Below are 23374 nucleotides of genomic sequence, written 5' to 3'. Positions count from 1 at the left end.
CATATTTAGTTGCCAAAAGGACACAGACAACATATTAAATGTTGAAAATGACAAATTTGACTATTTCATGGAAAATATATGTTTTGAATTTGATACCAGCAACACGTTTCAAAAACAGTTGGGACGGGGGCAACAAAATGCTGGAAAAGCTGTGTAATGATAAAGAAAACAAAAGGAGGAATATTTCACAACTAATTAGGGTAACTATGGCAACATGATTGGGTATGAAAACAAGCATCCCAGAGAGGCCGAGTAAAGATTTAGGGGTATTCATCACTCTGTGTAAACCTGTGTGGACAAATTACGGTATGTAGCAATGTTATTTAGGGGTATTCATCACTCTGTGTAAACCTGTGTGGACAAATTACGGTATGTAGCAATGTTATTTTAATGTTTCTTAACATTAAATTATGAGGTATTTGGGGAATTCATCATTACAACAGTACATAATATCATTAAAATATTCAGAAAACTAGAGAAATATGCAAACAATAACAATATTGGATGGCCATGGTCTTTTGGAACCTCAGATGGCACTGCATTAAAACAAAACCTGTTTCTGTAAAGAAAATCATTTTATGGGCTGGAATGGGACAGCATTTACTTCTCAAAACTAGCAACTGGTCTTCTAAGTTCCTAAACATTTACAGAATTTTGTTAAATGAAGAGGCGAAGCAGCACAGTGGTAAACTTTCCCTGTCCCAACTTTTTTAAAACATGTTGCTGGCAAGAAATTGAAAATGATTATATATTTTCCATTAAATAGTAAACATTTGACATGTTGTCTATATGTCCTTTTTGCTGCTAAATATGGGTTTACAAGACTTGTATCATATTATGTTTTCATTTGCATTTTACACAACGTCCCAACTTTTTCTGATTCAGGTTTCTGACCAGAAAGACAATATACCGTAATGACCCAGCATACTGAATGTCAGTACCTTTGGCCACTAGTAGGAAAAACATGTATGTTTTAATCTCCTCCACATGATCGAGAAGCCTAACATTTCAAATTAATTAGAAGATTAGAAGTTACAAAACCCCTGAATAATGCGGCTTTAAGTGTGCAATTTCAAAGTGATCAGGGTAGATCCCTGTGTGTGTGTGGCCTTTGGTTTGTGGGAATTCATAATTTTTCAGACCAAAATCATATTAGACACCAGTCTCAAAGTCAAAGGCTCAAAATACAAATCAGGCAGCCTATCTGTTTATTTATCTGGAAATCTATCCAAAAAATAATTACTGATATGAATTACAGTTTGAGCACTCAAAAGCTGTAATTGTACTGGTATCACAAGTGGAACACTTCAAAGTAACCTGATATGTGCAAAATGTCTGTATTTTAAGACAACTAAATCAGAGAATTATTGGCAAAACTGTTTCCAAACCGTGTTCGCTCTTGTAGCGTCCATGTCAGTATTAATCTCTTGGACCTGTTCATGTTTAGATTAGTTCAGATAATATGCCAGCCATGGTACATCAATAGCATTCAGTATGACTATATGACTGGATTAATATTTTATCTGGTCAGATTTAGCCTAAAGTTGCAAGTGTGCTTAGATATGAGTAAAATCTCCGGGTCAAGATAAGGTACATTTATTTTATTTCCGTCTGTTTGACAGGCTAGTCCATTTTAGAGGTCAAAAGCTGCTTCAACCACTGTGTTATGCATTTCAACAATGTTATGTAAATGGCATTCATTATTTCAGATATTGAGGAACTCTAATCATATGATCTGCTCTGGTGATTATTCATTTGGTATTTATTCCCAAAGAGATTTCAGAGTTGAGATTGAGGTAAACCACTGTGCCACAGATAGAACCAGAGCTGTGTTGGGAATAATCCTGTTGTATTTATCCTGCATCCTTCCTCAGGATAATGTTAGAGAGAGAAAGTGTGTGTGTGTGTGTGAGAGAGAGAGAGAGGGAGATAGAGAGAGAGAGAGAGACATGGGGAACTCACTTTTAATATATGCCACACATGCCAGATGATATGCCAGAAGAGGACAATCCAACAACAATATTCCACTCATTCATTACTTCACAATTACTTTACTGACTTAACTTCGATTCAGCTAGTGACCTCTACACTGGTGTAGGCAAACGGCTTTTCATTGGCTTAGTGGTAGGAAGTCATTGTTATTTACTTTCCCTTTCAACTAGGGCAGCTTTTCAAACAAACAGTGGAAAAAAATGAAACTTGGCTGCGCAGGAATGTGAGGGTTGCTACTACTTCAGTGGGATGTTGAAGTTGGACTAAATAAGTTGGCTGTATATATCTGCATGGGGTAGGAGAGGACTTGTAAGAACAGTGGAGCAGATATGTTCCATACAAGCACATTACAGTAATACCTAATGCCCTTCCCCTAACATCGGGGTGGTATTTAAAGAAGGGGCCAGCTTATAGTAATGGCTCAGTATTAAGTGTCAGGACAGGAAGAATGACACTGTATTATTTAAAGAGGAAGTGATCCATGTGTTTTTTATTTAGTTTGTAAGAAAAGCTTTTTCGAGGAAAGATCCTGCGAGTTGCACTAGATAGAAATGCTCTCCACTCTGAATGTTGCTCTCATTATTGCTTGTCTCAGCATTGTTATTATTATGAAGCCTTCTAGCTCGGCTGGGTCAGAGAAATGTCTCATCATTTTACTCATAGAAAAGAAATGTTTACAAATCATGAGAACGTAATGTGAATGTATTTTTTGACCCAGCTTATTTCATTTCGTAGGTATGTCAGAGTCCACTGTCCATCCGTCCATGCATATTCTTTAATGAAGATTACAAGTCTCAATTACTTATGCCAATTGACCATAACTTATGGTAATGTCAGCACATCTGTCCCACATATAAGTATACATAGAAGTTTTGACTTTGAACATTAAGAGTGGCACCGAATGAGTAATTAGGATTCAGGCTTCTTCCATCCACAGTTGTCTTTTTATTAAAGGAGTCAATGTAATTGCCATAAGCCTAAAATGTTGAGTGTGAAATCAGAAACAATTATGTTGACTGACATTCATTCAAATTTCAAGTCAAAAACAGTTTGTCTGATACATGAGAGCATGCTGCCATTTTACTGTTGTTGTTAAGACTAAGCTCATGGCATCTTTGTCAAAGTCTTATGACTCACAGTTGCGTGTTCTAGAATCCATGTGTTGAGGATTCCTGCCAAAGTGTGTTCTTTTGTTGGGAAGTTGGTCTGCTCCTTCGGTTATAACGCATTACGTTAGTGCTTATTTGTGTTCAGTTTTATTTTGAATATTTACGGATTGTTTTCTTGTCTGACATTGAATGTATCATCTCCACCTTTGTTCAGAGGGGTTGAAACTGAATAAACAAATCTGTGTTCAATTTTATCCCTCATTGGAAATGCCTGCTGTTGGTTTCCCTGATGTGATTTGTGGATTAGTTTGAGTTGTTCCATGTTCAGTGGGCTGTGTGGGTCGACGGCTTACTGTGTAACAGCTTCACAGGAACCTAGTATGCTTCCAGAATTACAGAGAGCACATTCGACTTTGGTTAACATACTTTGAATATTCTCTGTGTTACATCCAAACTACGTGCAAATTACTAATAATTCTTTCTGAGCCAACTATACGTGCCAACAAACAATGACCAATTCAATCTTCTCCCTGTAAGCACAATTAAAAACAAATTTAACAAGTCCAGCCTGCTTTACTCCGATTACTGAAACAGAGGTTTTCCTGTTGGCTACTATATCCAAATGTCTATGCAACTTTTTACAAAACAAGACAAACAAAAACTGGCAAGTGTTTTTTTTTTTTATTGCTGTACTACCAAGTAGAATACAACAGAATACAAGTCAGACAGATGACCAGTGATCGTGTTAATGACTGAGGTGCATATGATTGTAACTTTTCAGTGACTATCCTTCAACCTTATACCCACACTTCTAGATTATTTGTTCCTATGTGGTCTGAGGTATTGGTAGTAGTATGGAATCGGGTATTTAAAGTATGGAATCGGGTGTTTAACTTCCATTTTGCATTTCAACTGTTAAAGATAGAGATAGATAGATAGATACTTTATTGATCCCCAGGGGAAATTCAGGAAAATGGTCATAATGGTCATTGTGAGTGACGAAGCACAGTAATTTGGCACAGGTAAGGGACAGCACATCATCACAGAGCTCTGGTTTGACCACTCATGCTCACAGCTGTCCTCATGCTTCAAACACAACCCCAGCTTCATCATGGGGAAACACCAAAGACCTTTAACGGGGTGAGAAGATCTCTTCTTCTGGCTTCACAGCACCATCTGCATATTCACTGTTAATAAAGTAGTTCACTGCTGCTGCCTTATTGTGCATATGGTTGAGTGTAATCAAAAGTGCTTCATGGTAGTTACGGCCTCTTCACAATGAAAACTGATTTACTGGGATGTCATATTTGTTTTTTTTTTAAGTATAATTTACATTTCAGGTATGGCAAGCATAGAATCACAACAATGCACTTGGTTTTGTGGGGCAGGAACAGATTTCAGTTTCAACAAACAAGATCACTCTGATTAGATCAGTCCCACCTCAGTGAGAGGGCATTTCATCATTAGATATGGTTACCCTTCAAGACACGTATTTCAGTTTGGGAACGTGCGCACATCCAAATTAAGGTGCAGGAGCCAAAAGTCCAAAGATCCAGTAAGAAAGAAGGTCTGCACACTTGCTCTCCGTTTATTTTCTTCTATTTGATTTCAATCCCCATACACGTAACGTTTCGAGCCCTTCGGCTCTTCATCACATGCGTCTCACCTCACATACACGTGTGTGGGGATTGAAATCAAATAAAAGAAAATAAACGGAGAGCAAGTGTACTGTACCCTTCAAGACACTGCATTTATAACACCAGTCCAAGGAATGACTGATCTGGGTCCAGGTGCACTAACTGTTGCACACTCATGGTTAAATGATTGGATGATTTGGGGGGGGGGGGTGATTCAATTGCAAAATAAAACTCATACACACCGTCTCTCTAAATGCCCCAATTGAAATGAGTAGGGGAGTTGTGAGTGCCACAGTTCCTAAACTTTGATGTCCATTATAGAGAGAAGAGAGCCCAACGAGTTCTCTCACAGAGAAACCATTCTGAATATGCACATCCTCCTTGCGAACGCAACTGGTTCTCTCTGGAGCCATTATTAAGAGAACAGCGTCAAAAGGCCCCGCGTCTGAACACAACTGGTTCTCTCTGGAGCCATTATTAAGAGAACAGCGTCAAAAGGCCCCGCGTCTGACCCAGTCCCTTTGCGTCCTCTGGGGAGGAATGTAAAAAGCACTTCAAATTCAACTTCATTTTCCCTGCGTGGACTCATGTCTGGAGTCACCGTCGTCCGGCCTCGTGTGGAGAGTGGCCAGCGTCCTCTCTCCTCTCTGCTCCTGATTGGCCAGCGTCCTCTCTCCTCTCTGCTCCTGATTGGCCAGCGTCCTCTCTCCTCTCTGCTCCTGATTGCGCTTGCGGAAGAAGGCCTTGCCGTACTCGTAGGTGCTGATCATGATGGCACAGGCCGGGGCCACCTTGATTAACCTGGGCATGAACCCTGGGAAGGAGAGGAGACAAGGACAGGAACGTTATTGATTAACCTGGGCATGAACCCTGGGAAGGAGAGGAGACAAGGACAGGAACGTTATTACAGGGATTGGTCATGGGAATATACCCACTATCAGAGCGTTATGGAGACATCTGCTGGCGGCTTGAATTGACACATTACTATTTGAAGAGGAGGATGTAGAGGTGTGACATACAGTAATGTATGGTTTGTGTTTAGAAAATCTGTTAGAAACGCTATTAACTTAAACTATATATTATAAAATACACACACAAATCTAGCAGTATATGTGCTTGCATATCTACAGTATTGGGTCATCACATTTGCACGCTCAAACTCTATAGCACAATGTGCTGCTTTACTCAACTCAGATAAAAAGCTTCAGAACTAAATGCTGGTCTAAACAACGTCACAACTAGAGCACAGTGCTGACCTGCAAATAGTCCAGCTGCTCCGCTCTCAGCCACTATCCTCCGCATCACCTCCAGGGTCGAGCACGTTGCCTTGGCGGACACTGAGACAGAGAGCAACACATCACATCAGGCCCAAGGACTGTATGGTCTCTGATCAGGCCAACTTATTGACACTGTAAAGTGTAATGAAAATGCAACATGCAAAATTAAGCTAACACACACACACACTTACACAGGGGTGTTATGCCAGCTAAACTTTTGAGTGGTATTGAAAAAATAATAATAATGACGCAATTATCTTTAATCTGTCATATTCAGACTTTGGGCGATTAGTTTAACACAAAACTCGGGGTGTGGGCATAGTTTCAATGGGCCCCATACCACTCCACACACAAAAACATTTGCAAATGCATCTTATTGTGCATTATTGTGGATGGCAGGCTTCCAACGCCATGACTTGTTCAATAACAACTTTCCCCCTTCATATACAAACTCTGTGAGAAATAGGAATGGAACTCAGAATGGAACACAATGGCCTTTAGACAGAGTGCCACTGAAACAGTCTGTGTGTGTGTCTGTCTGTCTGTCTGTCACCTACAGTTCATAGCCTGTAGTTCCCCCAGCTCCACCTGTCTCCTAGTTTTCACCACGTCAAAGGGCAGAGTGGCGATGGAGGCAATCTGTCAAGATAAACCCACAAACACACAAACACATGAGCAATCACTCCTACAGTGAGAATGAGGAAATGAGCTTGTATCAGCACATGGGTTTACGGGACAAAAGAATGACTGACAAAAGTGATCATGTGCTTTTTTTTGCATTTTTAAATCACATGAATTAGGTTTCAAGTTCCTCTATTTAAGGTAAACTGACCCTCAGATTTCATTTAAAGGAACCATATGTAAGAAATATATTTCAATTAATCATAAAATGGCCCTGATATGTCACTAGACATTAAAATATCATGTTAATTTCAAATACTTATATCACTGACAACAGTAGTCCGGCCAGGATATTGTCATTTAAAAAGTGAAGTTGCAGCCCTCAACTGATGTTGATGTTGTGTTTTGTCATGTCATGTTGTGTTTTGGTCTGATGCGCCACCCTCCACCTATCTACTAATCACAAAGTCAGTAGTGTTTTGGCATCTGGGTTGGCAACCTCGAGTCAGGGGGGAGGGGGAGGGGATACACCGCTCTACAGTAATTTAAAGGGATTGCAGTACCAGTTTTGGCCACAATCTTACATATGGTTCCTTTAAGACCAATGACAGCTGCTGCATACTGCCATCTAGCTAAACTAGCAGAGAATATACAAAGCTACACCTGAAGAATATATGCAGTAACAAACTGTGGCCAACTGTCCTCCATAAAATTTGTTTGGATGCTACTGGTGAATAACCTAAATATAATATATTTTTAGACCAAATAAATGCAATTGTCAGGCTAAGTACAACCACTCTACGGTATCCTTTATTTATTTTTCTGAACAAGAACTACAATACCCACGATCCCCAGAACAGAAGCTATGCTGTGATCTCGTTGCCCATTTACAAGTGATAAGTTGTCTGAAAAAAACGGAAAAAAATTAAGTTAAATTAAATTTAAAATCCTCAACGACACGCCCATTTCAAGTCGTCTGACGAGAGGCGATCTCGTACGAACCAGAGGACCCCCAAGTTCGGAGGAGAGTTGTTACGACTTGAAAACAAAGATGGCTGCGCCCTGTGTTTGTGTTAAGTAGCTGTGCTATTTTACTCTTCTTTCTACTGCTTAGCAAATGCTAATGTCCATTCCAATTACTCATACACATTCCAGTGCCTCAAGGGTATGTGTTACTGTACGTTGTCTTGTTGTTTGTGGAATATCGTGGTATGTGTTGTTTATCCGTTGGTGTTGGTAAAAGTGGCTAGCAATGTTGCTGTGTTGCTAAAAACAAAGGCTAGACAACACTACGTTACTCGAGGTGAATTACATGCTCTCTGGCTCATTGTGTTGTGATGAGCGTAAACGCAAACCAGAACGCATATAGCTCGGTCTTACGAGGCAGTGACATCATTTCAGAAGTTACGGGTTGTCCCAATGGACAACGGGATGGCAGGACTACTCACTGATCCAGATAGAGCTCCTGCGATGAAGGTGATGCTGAAGGTGGGATCTCTGGTGCCATGATACTCACACAGCCATATCTTCATCTTCTCATAGTTATACCAGTACATGGCTAAGGAGAGAGCAAGTGTGCCGGTGTAGCACAGTGGAAAGTTATAAAATATTAATCATACGATACTAATACTGTGATATGACTGACCAGTGCATATGTATTCAATGGTTATGTGTTCACCCTGTCTGTATGGTCACGTCAATGAAGACCTGACATGTTTTACTCACTGACAAAAAAAAACTTTTTTCCTGAGGGGACAAGAAAGTACCTATCTATCTAAAGTATCTATCTAATACAATATGTTGCCAATAGACTGATTTCTTGACTGCCACTATTTTAATTAGGGCTGTCAAAATAACTGATTAATTTCGATTAATTAATTTGAGAAAAAATAACTGATTAAAAAAAATAACGCAGATTAATCGATTCTGTATGACCTTTGACCCCGAGCCGTTCTAGTTAGTAACCATTACTGTAAAATGAAGGAGAGAGAAGAAAATGTGCTGCCTAGATCATTGATTGGAACATTTACTTTTAAAAAAACGGCCTGATGGTGTTGACAAAAATAAAGTGTTGATTAAAATAAAGTCCTCTGCAATGTCTGCAGCAAGGAATTTGCATATCACCGGAGTTTGTCAACTCTAAAGTCATACATCAATGGAAAGAAATAGTGTTGACATTGAGGGGAGTGTTCATTTATTTTCATTGTGTCCCCTAGGTTATATCTGTGGAATGAAATGCCTTGTATGTGAAAAAAACTTGTTCCCGAAGCACTTTTGAATTTATTTCCTCAGCATATTAGGTCATATCATAGATTATTATGGCCATTATTTGAACAGTGAAAACAATAATAAAAGAGTTTTTGAACTTTGTCACTAATGCTGATTATTCAATGATTCATTTGAATTTAAATATTTAAAATACTTTCTCAGCAAAAATGATATATGCGATTAATTTAGATTAATTAATCACAGAGTATGTAATTAATTAGATAATTTTTTTTAATCGATTGACAGCCCTAATTTTAATACATATTAAACGTGGCAAAGCTTTTGCACATCTCTTTTTGGGGATAGGTGCGTTGGAGAAGACCACAGGTGTGTCGGAGAAGACCACAGGTGTGTCGGAGAAGACCACAGGTGCGTCGGAGAAGACCATGGGTCGTGAATCAGTGGTTTTAGAAGAGATCCCGCACACTGTCCATTCCGCATGCAAACATTTATTTGAATATAACACAACGTTTCGGTCTCAGACCTTCATCAGGTAAATTCCTGAATTCCAGGAGGTCTGAGAGCGAAACAAATAAATGTCTGAGACCGAATCAAATAAATGTTTGCATGCGGGATTTCTTCTAAAACCAACTAATACTGTACATGTTAAACAAAATAAGTGCCAATGAAACCAGAAATATGTCCAAACATACTCTGGTACATCAGTGCAGAGTAAAAGAGAGGAATACCTGAGAATGGGACATCTCTAAGTATGGTGGGGCCCCAGCCCCTCCATAGGGAGAGCCAACCATCATTCACCACTGAAGAGCGAATCACGGCACTGAGTTGCTTGTAGGACTGCCTTTCTGACTGCAGCTTTGTGCGGATCAACTCCAGAGGGCTAATTACTGTAGCAGAGCCCACTGCAACACACACACACACAACACACACACACAACACACACACACAACACACACACAACACATATACACACACACAACACACACACAAAACAAAACTTATACAATAAGCTACAATGCAATTAATAGATCTGCACCATAGAAATGTCTAGACACAAATGTATGCACGCAAAATGGGTAGGTAGTTTTGTTTTTTTAATCTCCCCAGCATTCTCTCATCATGTTTTGCTTTCATAAAAGGTATCTATCTATCTATCTATCTATTTCAGGTAACAATAAACAAATATTGTTTCTCTCATGTTCACTGCTTGCATTTCATTAGTGCTATTAGGAACTTAACATACACCCATGCATTCCACCTGTGGACCACCCTCCACATCATGAGCTATTTGACTAGAGAAATGCAAATGTATTGTTATGAAATGCAAATGTAATGTTATGAAATGCAAATGTAATGTTATGGAGTGCAAATGTAATGTTATGAAATGCACTGCAATGCAAATGTAACGTTATGAAATGCAAATGTAATGTTATGAAATGCAATTCAGATGTTACCCCGAGCGATGGCTCCAGCTAATAGCGGTGCAAGATCAGCTCTCTCTCCCATTCTGCTCCTCATTATGGCACAAAGCTGGTCGTAACATGTGAAATAAATCACCGTTGCTGGCACAGCCATGACTCTGGAACACACACACACACACACACACACACAGGTATATCAATTAGAATGCCAACTTTGTGCTATCAAAGAACATGCCTGCTCAATGAGTCTGCCTGCAGGCAGTCACATAGATCAACCAACCAAACTAAAATATCTAGCAATAGTGAGGAAAGTGAGAGGATGTGTGCATGATAGAGCACACATATCTAGCAATAGTGAGGAAAGTGAGAGGATGTGTGCATGATAGAGCACACATATCTAGCAATAGTGAGGAAAGTGAGAGGATGTGTGCATGAGAGAGCACACATATCTAGCAATAGTGAGGAAAGTGAGAGGATGTGTGCATGAGACAGGAGGACGGATGCATGGTAACGCTAAAACATTCCTTACAGTGTTGGTGGGAGCCCACTCCATAACGACGTCATTCCTTCTCCACGGATAATCTTTAAGAACGCATCCTGAAGCGGATACGAGACACAAGAAAAGGCATACAGCTTATTGGGCCAACTTCCCTGGTAGTTCCACAACACTATGCTGACATTTGGTACAGCCAGATGAGGAATTAAAGGAACCGTATGTAAGATTGTGGCCAAAACTAGTACTACAATCACTTTCAAATTACTGTAGAGCGGTGTATCCCCTCCCCCTCCCCTCTGACTGGCATAGCTGGCAACCCGGATGCTGAAACACTACTGACTTTGTGATTAGTAGATAGGTAGAGGGTGGCGCATCAGCCCAAAACACAACATGACAACATCAACATCAGTTGAGGGCTGTAACTTCACTTTTTAAATGACAATATCCTGGCCGGAATACTGTTGTCAATGATATAAGTATTAGAAATGAACATGATTTCTTAATGTCCAGTGACATATCAGGGCCATTTTATGATTAATTGAAATACATTTCTTACATACAGTTCGTTTAATTACGTTTCCTTCACTTTAAATCACAAGACAAAGTTGCAACTTGCACATCACAAGATAAAGTCTAACTAACATTAGTTTTATATAAACAGGCTGGTATTGGCCTGGAACCACTAAAAACAAAGACTTTCTATCATGTTTACATTCTATGAAGAGTTCAGATGCAAAACCCTCTAAATCCATCTGACCACTTTTCTTTTACATGAGCATTTTTTTTATCAGGCTCTAACAGGTTTTTGTCTACAAATCGATATTTCAGACTAGGAAGAGAGTGGTATTTAGCAGGTTTTGAAGCTATATTATTTCATTAACGTATACTATGTGTGGAGAGCATTCACTCACCATCTCATTTTTGACAGGTGGCATTTAGAGGCTTTTTGCATCTGAATTCAACGCATATACTGACAACAACTTCTTATTGAACCCCAAGGAGACACAGGGACTCCGCCCATTGCTTGTCAGTTGTCACTCACCAGGGTTCCACTGAAGTGCCCTGGGGCTTTGTACCAAGCCTTTGCATTTCCATTCTCACATACGCAAATGTGATCCATGAGTCCGTTGCAGTATACAAAACATTTTCCTATAGGTGTAAAAGGTAAAAACATATATTTACATATATAATAGAAAATGCTCAGTAAAGGAGCCAGCACTGACCAACATTTCTCCGTTTACCTTTATACAAAGGGGTCTTCTGAGCTTGAATTCTGATCTTAACAACGTCCAAGGGCGTGACTGCATAAAACATGCATAGAAATAAATGTAAACAAAGGGCAAAGGTGTTTTTATTGGTTACAGACATGGCTTGTCTAAAATTGTAATGGTGTTGACGTGCGTCTACAGTTTTAGTCAATGGCGTGGCTGACATTTGAGAGATTGAGGTTCCTAATCACTTTACCCAACAGAGATGTGAGGATGGCGCCAGAGCAGGAGGCAACCATCTGCTGTAATGGCGTGATATCCGAGTGCTCTGGAGAACTTTGGGAACTCATCTTGATGCCTACCTATTTCAAAAACATATTTTTAAGTACACTTCATCTTGTCAAAGAAATTCCTACAAACATGTATAATCTATTTCATGACTAAATTATCGACTACTATTCTAGTTTAACTTTTGCTCCAGCAAGAGAGAGGATAGCCTAATATACTCCTGATATCCTTCGAGACCCATGCTGGTTCTTGTCAGATGACCATTCATCATTAACTTCATAATCAACAACTGAAAAATAAACATGTATCAAAAAAGTTTTATTCTTACCAGAATGCTCCTTCTTTCTGGATGTTTAGGTTCCCATTAGCTTGTTGTCCACATTTGGCCGACAACTGTTGCAGAATAAGCCAGTGTTACCGAAGGTAATTGCAAACTGACTGATAGTGCTAGATCCCATAAGGTTTCCAATTAGCTACAGCCAGAGACGGTTGATAAAGCGGTTGATATATTAAGGATCTTTGCTACAGCTATAGCTAGCATAGATATTGTCACATGAGTAAACTGAATTTCATTAAGTACTATCGTGACAATAAATGGGCCCGATGACATTACACAAAGACTACACAGATTCCGTCCAGAGTGACAGCAATGACTTACACTTTTGAGGTACAACTACATAACCATGTTGCATATTGCATGTTACATGCCAGCTGTAGTTTCCGTACACTTACACAATCACATAGGTATCAATTTCATTACCTCACATTCCAGTAGGGGTATGGAGTACGTGCAAACACTGCCACACTATATACAAACAATAAATATTTATATATGTGCAAATAATCATATTCTAATTATTATGGGTACAACACATGCTTTCGCTGTGCTGAAACGTGGGTGCAAATAGTTTTATTGTTTTGAGTCTAAGATTTTTGTCGAAACTGCCGAATCAAATCTAACTGCAATATCAAAACAGACGCATTGTGGGAAAGTTGTTTTTAAGCGCGGGAATGACTAAAAAAACTTTGAGCAGTAGGCTATGTTAACATCATGTCAACAACAAACTAGGAAATGGAGCAAGACACGTTATTCCAAATGTATCCGAAGTAGTTACGCGTTGTCTAAATGGATATCATTGTATGTGCGTCTTGTTGTTTGGGGGGCTTGTAAGTAATTCAAAGTCAACATTACGGGGCAGATCGTTTCTTTACTGGTGTACGTTACTTTTCAAACCAGCAAACGTTAGTCCGTGTGGCTAGCTGCTAGCTGCTGCTAGTTTGATGATAGGAAACAGCTTCCTAGCTACTTCCTGTTGTTTTTAAAAGGATCGGTTTTAAACGGCTGCTCTATGAAACTGTGCCAGAAAATGCTAGTCAGTCTGTCATCGCATGCTTCAGCAGTCAAGTTCTTACAATTTACTTCTGAGTTTCTGTAAGTAGGCTACTTGACTCTCCACTCTTTTAAAGGCACGTGCCAAAATACTGTAACGTTATTATGCAAGGTTAGGTTGGTTGAGGTTTGTGAGAGGCTGTAACGTTTGCTGTAACTTTGTTATTTAAGTTAGCTGCATTTATTGTTGTTTTATGGCTTGGTGTGTTTGTATGTTTCTTTTAAGTGCCTTTTGTATCCATACATTTTCAGATGCTACAGTCTACTACATATGGATTTCTAATGTTCAATATGGGGCTTTAATTAACCTCAGCAACATTCATTTACCTAGTTCTAATTTGAAATGAAGCCAAGAGCTGTTCCAAGGTCTTCCAGGTCTAAGTCACAAGGTAATCATTTTGCTACTTACATATCTACCTCACTCAACATAAAGGTGTAGGAAGAAATACTCTCATATATTTTTCTAATTTGTGTGGCTTTATTGTAGATTCTAAGATCGATGACAACGGTCCAAAAAAGACTAAAGAAAAACATCACAAACGAACACCTTCCTCTATCAAACCTTTAACTGGAAAGGTTTTCTACTTGGATTTGCCCTCTAACAAACGAAGCGCAAGACTTGAAAATGACATCCAAACGCTTGGAGGAGTATGTATAAAGTTATCTTGTTTTTAGATTCAACTTTATTGTCATTATGCAGAGTACAAGTACAGAGACAACGAAATGCAGTAAGTTTATACCATGAGTTGTGTCATTGTATTTGTGAATGTTTGGAAGTACTATTCTCTTGCTCTATTTTGATTGCCCTGAGAAGAACAGTAATTGCAGAGAATGGTTGTGAATGGTCACACAAGTCTGAAATGCAAATGAAAATGGGCTTTTAGGTTGCTTAATCCTGTCTTTGCCTTGGAGATTAAGAGTCAAGGCCATTTACACTCATTCCTTATTGTGGTGAGCTGGGATAATATCTGTCATATTTGTGCTCTTTAAAGCTATTTAGCCATTTCTAAACATTATAAAAAAGGCAGGCAAGCATTTCAGAATGGCCCTAGGTTGTTCAAGTATTGGGGAAAGAATTTAGAACTGGGTGGTTTATGGCTGTTTTTTTTTTTTCTTCTATTTTTTTCTTCTTCCAAACAGTGATTGTCTTTAATGCAGTCTCTCTCTCTCTCTCTCTCTCTCTCTCTCTCTCTCAGACGGTTGAGAAGTTCTTCAGTAAAGACATTAGATATCTGGTCAGCAGCAAGCCTGAAGCTCGCTATGTGCACCGGCTTGTGCCGGAGCCTCCGGTCCCCAGCCCGGAGTCGGTGCTCAGCTCCCCTCGGCCCAGCAGCAGCAAGGAGGGTCACCGGAGCGGCTCCCAGGGACCCACGGACGCAGTGAGTGTGCCGGGACATGCAGCCGTGTGTGTGTGTGGTCGTCAGTTAGCTGCATCTGTGTCTGTTTATGGTGTGATGTTGTGATGTTCATGGAATTGAAAATTGGTCTATTGTCCTGTGAAATAATGAGCAAAATCCAAGCCTGTTTTTGTGAAACTTACTGCTTTATATAAACACGCATGGCTCATTTTGAAAGTGTGTGTGTGTGTGTGTGTGTCTGTACAGAAAGCAGATTTTTGAGATTCCTTTCAGGTAGTTGCCTAGTGTTCGTACTGAGATGCCTGTTGTTTTGTGTCAGGTGCAAGTCAGCCGAGGGAAGAAGCTGGTGGAAAAGGTGATGAAGGAGCAGGTAAGAGGCGGCACAAACGCTCATGCAGGCTTCATGTTTATGATGTTCTAGAGCAGCTCATGCAGGCTTCATGTTTATGATGTTTATGATGTTCTAGAGCAGCTCATGCAGGCTTCATGTTTATGATGTTCTAGAGCAGCTTGTGTCGCAGTATGGCTTCATGTTTATGATGTTCTAGAGCAGTGTTTTTCAACCTTTTTTGAGCCACGGTACATTTTTTTTATATTAAAAAACATCCTGCGGCACACCACCAACCAAAAATGTAACAGAATTACACACTGTGGCCTAATATAGTAAAAATAATGACAATTTAGTTTCTCATTTCTTTACAGTTCAGTGCAGAGTCTGCATTTTTTTTCTTTTCAAGGAGGCCTATTTATTTATGTTTAGCCTATTGATTTGCTGTTTTAGGCCCTATGTCCTTTCACCCATATTAGAAAGCTAGATACCGGACTGTCCGAGTTCTAGCCTATTAAGTGGCATAGGCTACGTGAACGCGGCTGTCATATTGCTGGAGGCAAGCACCTACACGCTCTGGAGACACCTGTCTGATTTCCAATCAGAGACACCTGTTTCTCCATTGGCCTCCACTAATTGTTGCCCCCATGATGCCATCGCTATTAACGTATGTTCTGGAGCTCAATGCGTTATCTAGCTTCTCAATATCTATTTTTCACCACCAGTTTTAGTGCGCATCACTTGATTAACAAGGTCATTATTGCGCTATTACTGTCACCCACGGACATGAAAGAGTATTTATTTATTTAGCAAGTCACTACATTGCAGGCACTGATACTCAACAATAGCATATCCTAGCCTACTATTTGCAACAACTAAAGTTTTTGGACCAATTAAGTGAAATTGGACAATTTCCTACGGCACACCTGATTATCTCTCACGGCACACTGGTGTGCCACGCCACAGTGGTTGAAAATCACTGTTCTAGAGCAGCTTGTGTCGCAGTATGGCTTCATGTTTATGATGTTCTAGAGCAGCTTGTGTCGCAGTAAGCCGTTGTTTAATAACTCGCATGTGGGATCTCTTGGTGTGCTGTTGCTATAGGAGCGTATTAAGATCAACAAGATGTTGTCGAATGCACTGGAATGGGGAGTGAAAATCGTTCACATAGAAGGTAAATCTCTGCTTCCTAACATATTAAACATGCTAGTAGGGTAATAGCATTTCCGTGTAATTATCATGTGATGGTCCATTAGTCCATCCATAGTATTCATAATCGTTTTTCCCCCCCCCCTCAATCAGACATGATTGCGTATATTGAAAAGAAGAAACCTGCTATTTCTACAGAGCAGAAGACAAACCCTACAGCTGTCAAAAAAACAGTAGGTCTTTTCTTTTATAGATCAGCTGGAAATAAATTATGTAAACACATGTCTCTCTGCTAATGCTAATGTGAATATTTAGGCCAAGCCAGCATGTTATGGACGGACTTCTCAGAAACACAATGGTGAGTTTTCTTTATGCATATTTAAGAAAGAAATATGATTATTAATTTATACATTATTAATATTAGTGTGTCATTGCTATTTATGTCCATGTGCACTGATACATGTGGCATTTGTGTCATATGTTTTGCAGCTAGCAGAATCAGTAAGCCTTTTGTGAAAGTGGAGGACTCAAGTAGGTAAGTGCATTAAGATTGTAAATCATTCTTTTGAAACTGAAGATGAGGTTTGGTGCTCTGTCTTGTTTAGAACCACTGGTACTAATTTCTGGTGGTTTAGCACTGCTCTCCCATGCCCACATCCACGGCTGAAGTGCCCTTGAGCAAGGCACCTACCTAACTCCCTGCTCCCCGAGCGCCGTTGTAGCAAGGCAGCTCACTGCTCCGGGTTAGTGTGTGCTTCACCTAACTGTGTGTTCACTGTGTGCTCTGTGTGTTCATTAATTCACGGATGGGATAAATGCAGAGACCAAATTCCTTGTATACACAATCTATACTTGGCCTGTAAACCTGATTTACATTTACATTCTGGAATTGCTGTCGTTATCAAACAATGCATGCACATTGTACTATAATTCTTCATAAATCTGAATTTGAGGCAAATGTCATGTAAAACAATGTGCCTTGCATTCATTGCTACCCTTATCCTTATATAGATTGGGGCATGCCTTGCATTCATTGCTACCCTTATCCTTATATAGATTGGGGCATACCTTGCATTCATTGCTACCCTTATCCTTATATAGATTGGGGCATGCCTTGCATTCATTGCTACCCTTATCCTTATATAGATTGGGGCATACCTTGCATTCATTGCTACCCTTATCCTTATATAGATTGGGGCATGCCTTGCATTCATTGCTACCCTTATCCTTATATAGATTGGGGCATACCTTGCATTCATTGCTACCCTTATCCTTATATAGATTGGGGCATGCCTTGCATTCATTGCTACCCTTATCCTTATATAGATTGGGGCATGCCTTGCATTCATTGCTACCCTTATCCTTATATAGATTGGGGCATGCCTTGCATTCATTGCTACCCTTATCCTTATATAGATTGGGGCATGCCTTGAATTATCAAGGGAATCAACATCCATGTGGGTCATATCTGTGTTTAAAATGAATTTAGGTAAAAATAAGGATTAGGCGAATAAATATATCGGCAATGTTAACTTGCCAAAGTGCAGCTTTACTAAAGAGGATAAATCATCCAGGCCGTTATGCTCCAGTTGGGCAACAGCAGCATGTGCAGCATTGAAACTGGGAACTCTGAAGATGGGCTTAACCTGAAACATTTGTCTCTCAGTCTTTGTTCATAGAGTCTATTTTATCAGCCTCTGAGTGCAGTTTCCTTTTATTTCTGCTGCATCTCCTTTTATCTATTACTTGACCTGTTTTTTTGGATTCTATGCACTAGACAAAACACCTTTGCATACACAAATCTTAATAGAAGACACAGACCTCAACCTCAAATGAACTGTGTATTAACCTTTGAATATATGACTCTGTAAGTAGTGTGTCCTGAAATGTGCTGTGTTTTTGTAGGCGGTACAGACCCCTCTATCTGCACATGGCCCAGATGCCTGTGTGTAACTTCAACTCGCCTCCCCCTGCCAGCCCTTTCCAAATAGAGGACAAGAGGCACTCCACACATGGGTGAGGAAATTCACACACACACACACACACACTACTCTTTAAGTTGAATTCAGATAGCCCATTGAAAGCAAAGATATTGTACAAATACCAATAGGGAAGTCAACCCAGGTGAGTTGACCGTGCTTGACGTTATTGTAATGCCATGCCAGCACTCGACATATGATGCAATATATTTCTTACTCTTATTTCTGAGTAAACATCCCATATAATTAACACAGATGTGTTTATTTGTCTGTGTGTGTGTGTACGTTAATGTGTGGATGTGCAAATTTAGGCCAGAGGGGAAAGAGCATGCCGGAAAAAGCAAACATCGAGCACGTGAGCGGAGAGAGAAGAAAAAGGGAGGATACTGTGAATGCTGTGGCGTCAAATACGACAAACTCCACGCGGTGAGCGCATCAGCCCTTAACTCTTAACTTACACCAGCGGTGAGCGCATCATCCCTTAACTCTTAACTTACACCAGCATTTCACTCCAAGAGGTGAGCGCATCATCTCTTAATTTACACCAGCGTTTTCTCAACCAGGGTGCCGTCAAAATATCCTCCAAAAGCTACCTTAAGAAACTGCCACTGTGCTTTCGTGTGCCACCGGGGTGCTTATCTCGGTCCTGCCCTCCAGACGGCAAAAACATAAACCTAGCAAGATTTATAGATCTGCGTTGAATCTACGCAGTCTAATACCCTAGTGTGAGGGGTTTAATCTGTGTAGAGCTGACCAAACCTCCGCAAGTAGCGTTGTAGCGGTGCAGCTGCCCGTTGCGCCTACAGTTCATTCATACAGGATTAAATAAACAGAACAGACATCGCGGTTTACAAGCACACCTTTTATTTGCACACACAAACTCCATCCAGCGTGGTTGTAACGGCAACTGTGAAAAACAGACGCATACGTAACAATGCTGCTGATGGACCTACACTTATTGAAGTTCATTTTTGATATTTGAAAGTTTAGTGATTGATAGAATTATTGTTTGGAGTTTTTTTTGTTTTTCAACACGGTCTACGGTCCTTCCCATCGCCGCAAGGCCTGCCCCGTAACAAGCATAAACTGTTATACTTGTGCCCCGTAACCAGCATAAACTGTTATACTTGTGCCCCGTAACCAGCATAAACTGTTATACTTGTGCACTGTTGTCAAGTGTCATTTGGAGCGAAACTAGGCATAAAAAGAGACAATTTCATCTTGCAAAAATAGTCCAACATTTACACCATGTGTGTGTGTTTCATTACTTCTCGATGATGAGTTCAGGCCTCTTTTCATATACAGCTCTGGAAAACATGAAGAGGCCACTGCACATTTTTCTGATGTCGTCCTATGGTCCTATGGTTGAGTGTCATTCGAATGAGTTGACGGTCATATTCAAAACTAAGAGACCACTGCAAATTTGAATATGAAGGTCGAATGTCACTCAGCAACTGTATGGTGACATCAGAAAAATGTGCAGTGGCCCCCTCCATGTATATAAAAAAACAATTTCTGGGATGTCTGAGATTTTTGCGTACACATGTGACTGAAAAAAGGTTGAGAAATGCTGACTTGCACTACGCAGTACTAACAATTATGAAGCCGTCAAAGGCATACTTCAATATTTACTAATGAAATAAAATGCTTGTACCTTCTTACTAATATATTTGGGATATGACCTTTCAGCATCTGAAAGGGGAGCAGCACCGGGCGTTTGTGGCTGGAGGTCACTACCAGAAGCTGGATGCCCTCATAGCACAGTTACCTTGGGTGTTTGCACAAGAGCCACCAACACAGAGGTAACTTCACAACACACACATACACGGAACACCTCTGGGACTTAATTGCAAAGTATTGCTTGAATAATTAAACAGATAAAGCTTTATGTATAGCTTTCTGTGCAAAGTTGCAACACAGAAGCCGAAACTGTTCAATTAGTGTTCATCTTTGGCTGTGACCTCTTACAGAACCAAGTGAATAATAGCACTGTGTTGACTTTGTAATTGGATTGAACATGTCTTTGGAAATGTTGCTGTGTGAGAGAGCAGTCATCCCACCCAGCCTTGAACCCGGGTTTCGGGATACTAAACCTGCAGCAGGTTTGTTACCCCAGAGCCCTGGGGTCGTGGGGTGAACGCTCTCTCCCTTCGCTACAGGAAACATGGAATATTAGCAGCTGTGGTCATACGGCGTGACATTCTTTTTTCTTCCTTAGGGTGAAGTGTAGTGTGCCCATCTCACCCATTTGTGTGTCGGTCGTCAGTCGAGACCGAACAGAGGAAGCTGGAAGAAGCGACAAAGGAGGACTGTCACAGCGGAGTCCAAGCCTGGGCACATCATGCTCGTCACAGCGGAGTCCAAGCCTGGGCGCATCATGCTCGTCACAGCGAAAGCGAATCAGGGAATCCCTCCCTGGAAAGAACAGAGACTCATCAGAGGAGCTTCCTTATGTTCTGGAATCTTCCAGGAGCAAACGGGGCTCCTTCATGTGGGAGTCCTGCCCCACGCTGTTGAGGGCTCTCGGCGGCGACTCCATTTTACACTCGGACAAAGTTAATAATGCAGTTGCCACGGAAACGACGCCTGGACCGCGGAGCATCGAGGACAGGAATCGGAGACGCAGATATCGCAGAAAGAGACATACTCCACTTAGTTCTCACACAGGTGAGGAAAAACACACAGACACACTTGGGACTGAAGCTGCACCGAGTGAGGAGATGGTGACTTTAAGTGGGCTGGAGCAGGACTCTCCAGGTAAGTCCATGCAGCACAAAACTGCCCATGTCACTCAGCAGGACTCTATACAGGGCAAACCTGTAGACATCACGCATTTAGACATTACACAACAGGTGTTCATACAGGCCAAACTTGTAGGTACTGAAAAGCAGGACTCATCACGGGGGGACACTGAAGACCCCACACAGCAGGACTTGACTGAGGAGAAACCTGTAGACACCACACGACAGGAATCGGTGCAGGTCAAGCCTGTGGACGTTACACTGCAGGACTCGATACCGGAGAATTCTGTAAAGGTCACAGAGCATCAGCCATGTCGAACTTTCAAACCTTCTGTCACAAGACGACAGCAGCTGCCAGTCAGATCAAAAAAGAGGCCTGTGGACTGTGAGCCAGAACAGACTCAAAATGCCACAGATTTGCCAAACCCCGCACCAAATGCACTTCAGCACGCCGCAGAGTGTGGGACGACGGATGCCTTCCGCCCCCTGCGGAGGAGAATCCGGGCTGAAAGGAGCTGGAGGAGAGGCAGGTCCCTCTCCGTCAGGCCTCTACCCCCTGGGACCCTCGGAGTGGAGGAGGCCGAGGGCTCTGCCCAGCAATGGCAGGACCTGTGGCAACTCTTCCAGGAGAGCGATGACATGCAGGAGGACTTTCCAGGTTTTGCTGAATAAAGAAGGGGAGGGGGGGGGGGGGTGTTATGTATGAATTTGAGGACAATGTGGTGGGTGCCGTTGAGTTGGTGGGAGGAAGTGCTCTGGTGGGAGGAAGTGCTCTGTAGAAGACTTTGTCAGTGCCTCAGCTACTTCAACAGATTTTAATGGAAGAGACATTCTGACCTGTGTAGGTCCAAAATCTCTCTAATTTTAATTTTTTAAACAACAGGCAAATTCACCGGCCTTAACTAAAGGTGTCTGTGCATGTGCACATTTTAATTTTCTTTATACATACGTATGTATTCCTAAATGAATTCCACATCAAATGAGGGCAAATTCTTCTAAAACCTTGTGTTCTGTTTTGAGGACATTCAAAAGTGTATATTATTACAACCACTCTGCTCACGCTTGTGAGAAGATGTGAAGACTGGTGATGTAGATATGAATAAAAGAATGTTTATTCAGAAGTGAATGGATAGTTTGATTAATACAATACATTGTGGTTTATTTAGCAGTACTGTGAATACTTTTTTTGCATGTAAGAGCATTGATCTGACTTGATTGGTTTTGGTTTGCTAATCTTAGTGTTGCAACACCTATGTTAGACAAAAAAAATGTACAACCATAAAATTAGCACTAAAAAAGTAACAGTTCCTGAAATAAATCCAGTGTCACTTGGCTGCGTCAATCTGAACTGCTTTGCGGTTCATCTTGGAGTCAAGGCAGTTCACTGGCAATTTGACACCATTTGATTTAATATGCATGTAAAAATTTGTTAAGAGGCCTAAAGTGTGATTCCTAGATATGTGTTTGACCCCTTTGTTGTGTTTTAACTTGGGTTGCAAAAGCAGGCTGACATGGTCTTGTACCCAGTTTTTGGTACAAAACAATTTGTTAAATGTGGAATCGAATAGCAGACATTAATTGTCAGTATTGTTTTGACAATCAGTGTTACGGCACTAGGCATGGGAACAGAGGTTTCCATCATATCCCATAAAATGAAGACCGTGAATGCACATGAATACAACGGCATTATCAAGGCTTTCTGGCCTACTGTTGCAAGAGACTCACCAACAAAGGATTGGGGTAAATGCAGAGACCAAATTTCCTTCACGGGATCAAAAGAGCATATATACTTATACCAACAAAGGCCATTTTATTCTTTGGTCTGTCGCCAGCACTGTTTTCATTCAGTTTCTTTTCTATAGGAAGGGAAGACTACGTTGTTTGGATATTTGTGATCCTCGCTGTACTCCCGAAAGACCAGACGTAAAAGCAGTGGAAGTGTTTAATTAAACCCACTGCAAAATCTCTCAACCCGAACTAATTGAGAAGAACGAGCCACGAATAGTCTAAATGTTTTATAAAGGAAATGGAATACTGGTGTTGTCATGCCATGGTTTATGTGCGTGCTACTTCAGATTGATTTTTCTGTATGTTGGGCTCTAACAAGGAAGCCTTATTAACCTTAATATGGAGCCAGTCAACTTAACTTTC

General features: G+C 40.8%; 3 protein-coding genes across 10 annotated transcripts in view; 2 read left to right on the top strand and 1 right to left on the bottom strand.

Moving 5' to 3' along the window:
• rundc3b (RUN domain containing 3b) overlaps positions 1-3355 on the top strand; it is a 29217-nt gene extending 25862 nt beyond the window's left edge. For both annotated transcript variants that reach the window (XM_076279827.1, XM_076279826.1), the window contains one exon: positions 1-3355. This exon is cut by the window's left edge and continues 986 nt beyond it. The gene's annotated coding sequence lies outside the window, so the exon portion shown is untranslated.
• A 408-nt stretch (positions 3356-3763) lies between these two features.
• On the bottom strand, positions 3764-13149 carry slc25a40 (solute carrier family 25 member 40). 6 transcript variants are annotated; one of them, XM_076279825.1, is made up of 12 exons: positions 13039-13149; positions 12607-12671; positions 12247-12348; positions 12024-12083; positions 11825-11931; positions 10816-10883; positions 10320-10444; positions 9594-9767; positions 8085-8194; positions 6573-6654; positions 5995-6075; positions 3764-5552 (listed from the first exon to the last, which is right to left on the bottom strand). In XM_076279825.1, exons 3-12 carry the CDS (start codon positions 12338-12340, stop codon positions 5305-5307), a joined length of 1149 nt encoding a protein of 382 aa, XP_076135940.1. In that variant the 5' UTR covers positions 12341-12348; positions 12607-12671; positions 13039-13149; the 3' UTR covers positions 3764-5304. The 6 variants fall into 6 exon arrangements, with proteins under 6 accessions (XP_076135940.1, XP_076135937.1, XP_076135936.1 ...); XM_076279822.1 differs by having other exon boundaries at positions 12247-12352; positions 13039-13148; XM_076279821.1 differs by lacking the exon at positions 13039-13149 and adding an exon at positions 12937-13011 and having other exon boundaries at positions 12247-12352.
• Positions 13150-13271: 122 nt separating this feature from the next.
• Positions 13272-22344, top strand: dbf4 (DBF4-CDC7 kinase regulatory subunit). Of its 2 annotated transcripts, none has more exons than XM_076279819.1 (13): positions 13272-13445; positions 13921-14057; positions 14156-14316; positions 14865-15047; positions 15346-15396; positions 16459-16528; positions 16657-16736; positions 16819-16861; positions 16993-17038; positions 18409-18519; positions 18794-18908; positions 20172-20284; positions 20701-22344. In XM_076279819.1, the coding sequence occupies exons 2-13, from the start codon at positions 14012-14014 to the stop codon at positions 21893-21895; spliced, it is 2214 nt and encodes a 737-aa protein (XP_076135934.1). In that variant the 5' UTR covers positions 13272-13445; positions 13921-14011; the 3' UTR covers positions 21896-22344. The 2 variants fall into 2 exon arrangements, with proteins under 2 accessions (XP_076135934.1, XP_076135933.1); XM_076279818.1 differs by having other exon boundaries at positions 13272-13710.
• Positions 22345-23374: the final 1030 nt, after the last annotated feature.

The sequence above is a fragment of the Alosa pseudoharengus genome, unplaced genomic scaffold (genome assembly GCF_046254945.1).
Source record: "Alosa pseudoharengus isolate Yale_2024_CS ecotype anadromous, Long Island Sound unplaced genomic scaffold, YU_APseudo_1.1 YU_APseudo_1.1_scf_12, whole genome shotgun sequence".
Classification (NCBI taxonomy): Eukaryota; Metazoa; Chordata; class Actinopteri; order Clupeiformes; family Clupeidae; genus Alosa; species Alosa pseudoharengus.
This window is presented reverse-complemented; position numbering and strand designations above follow the sequence as displayed.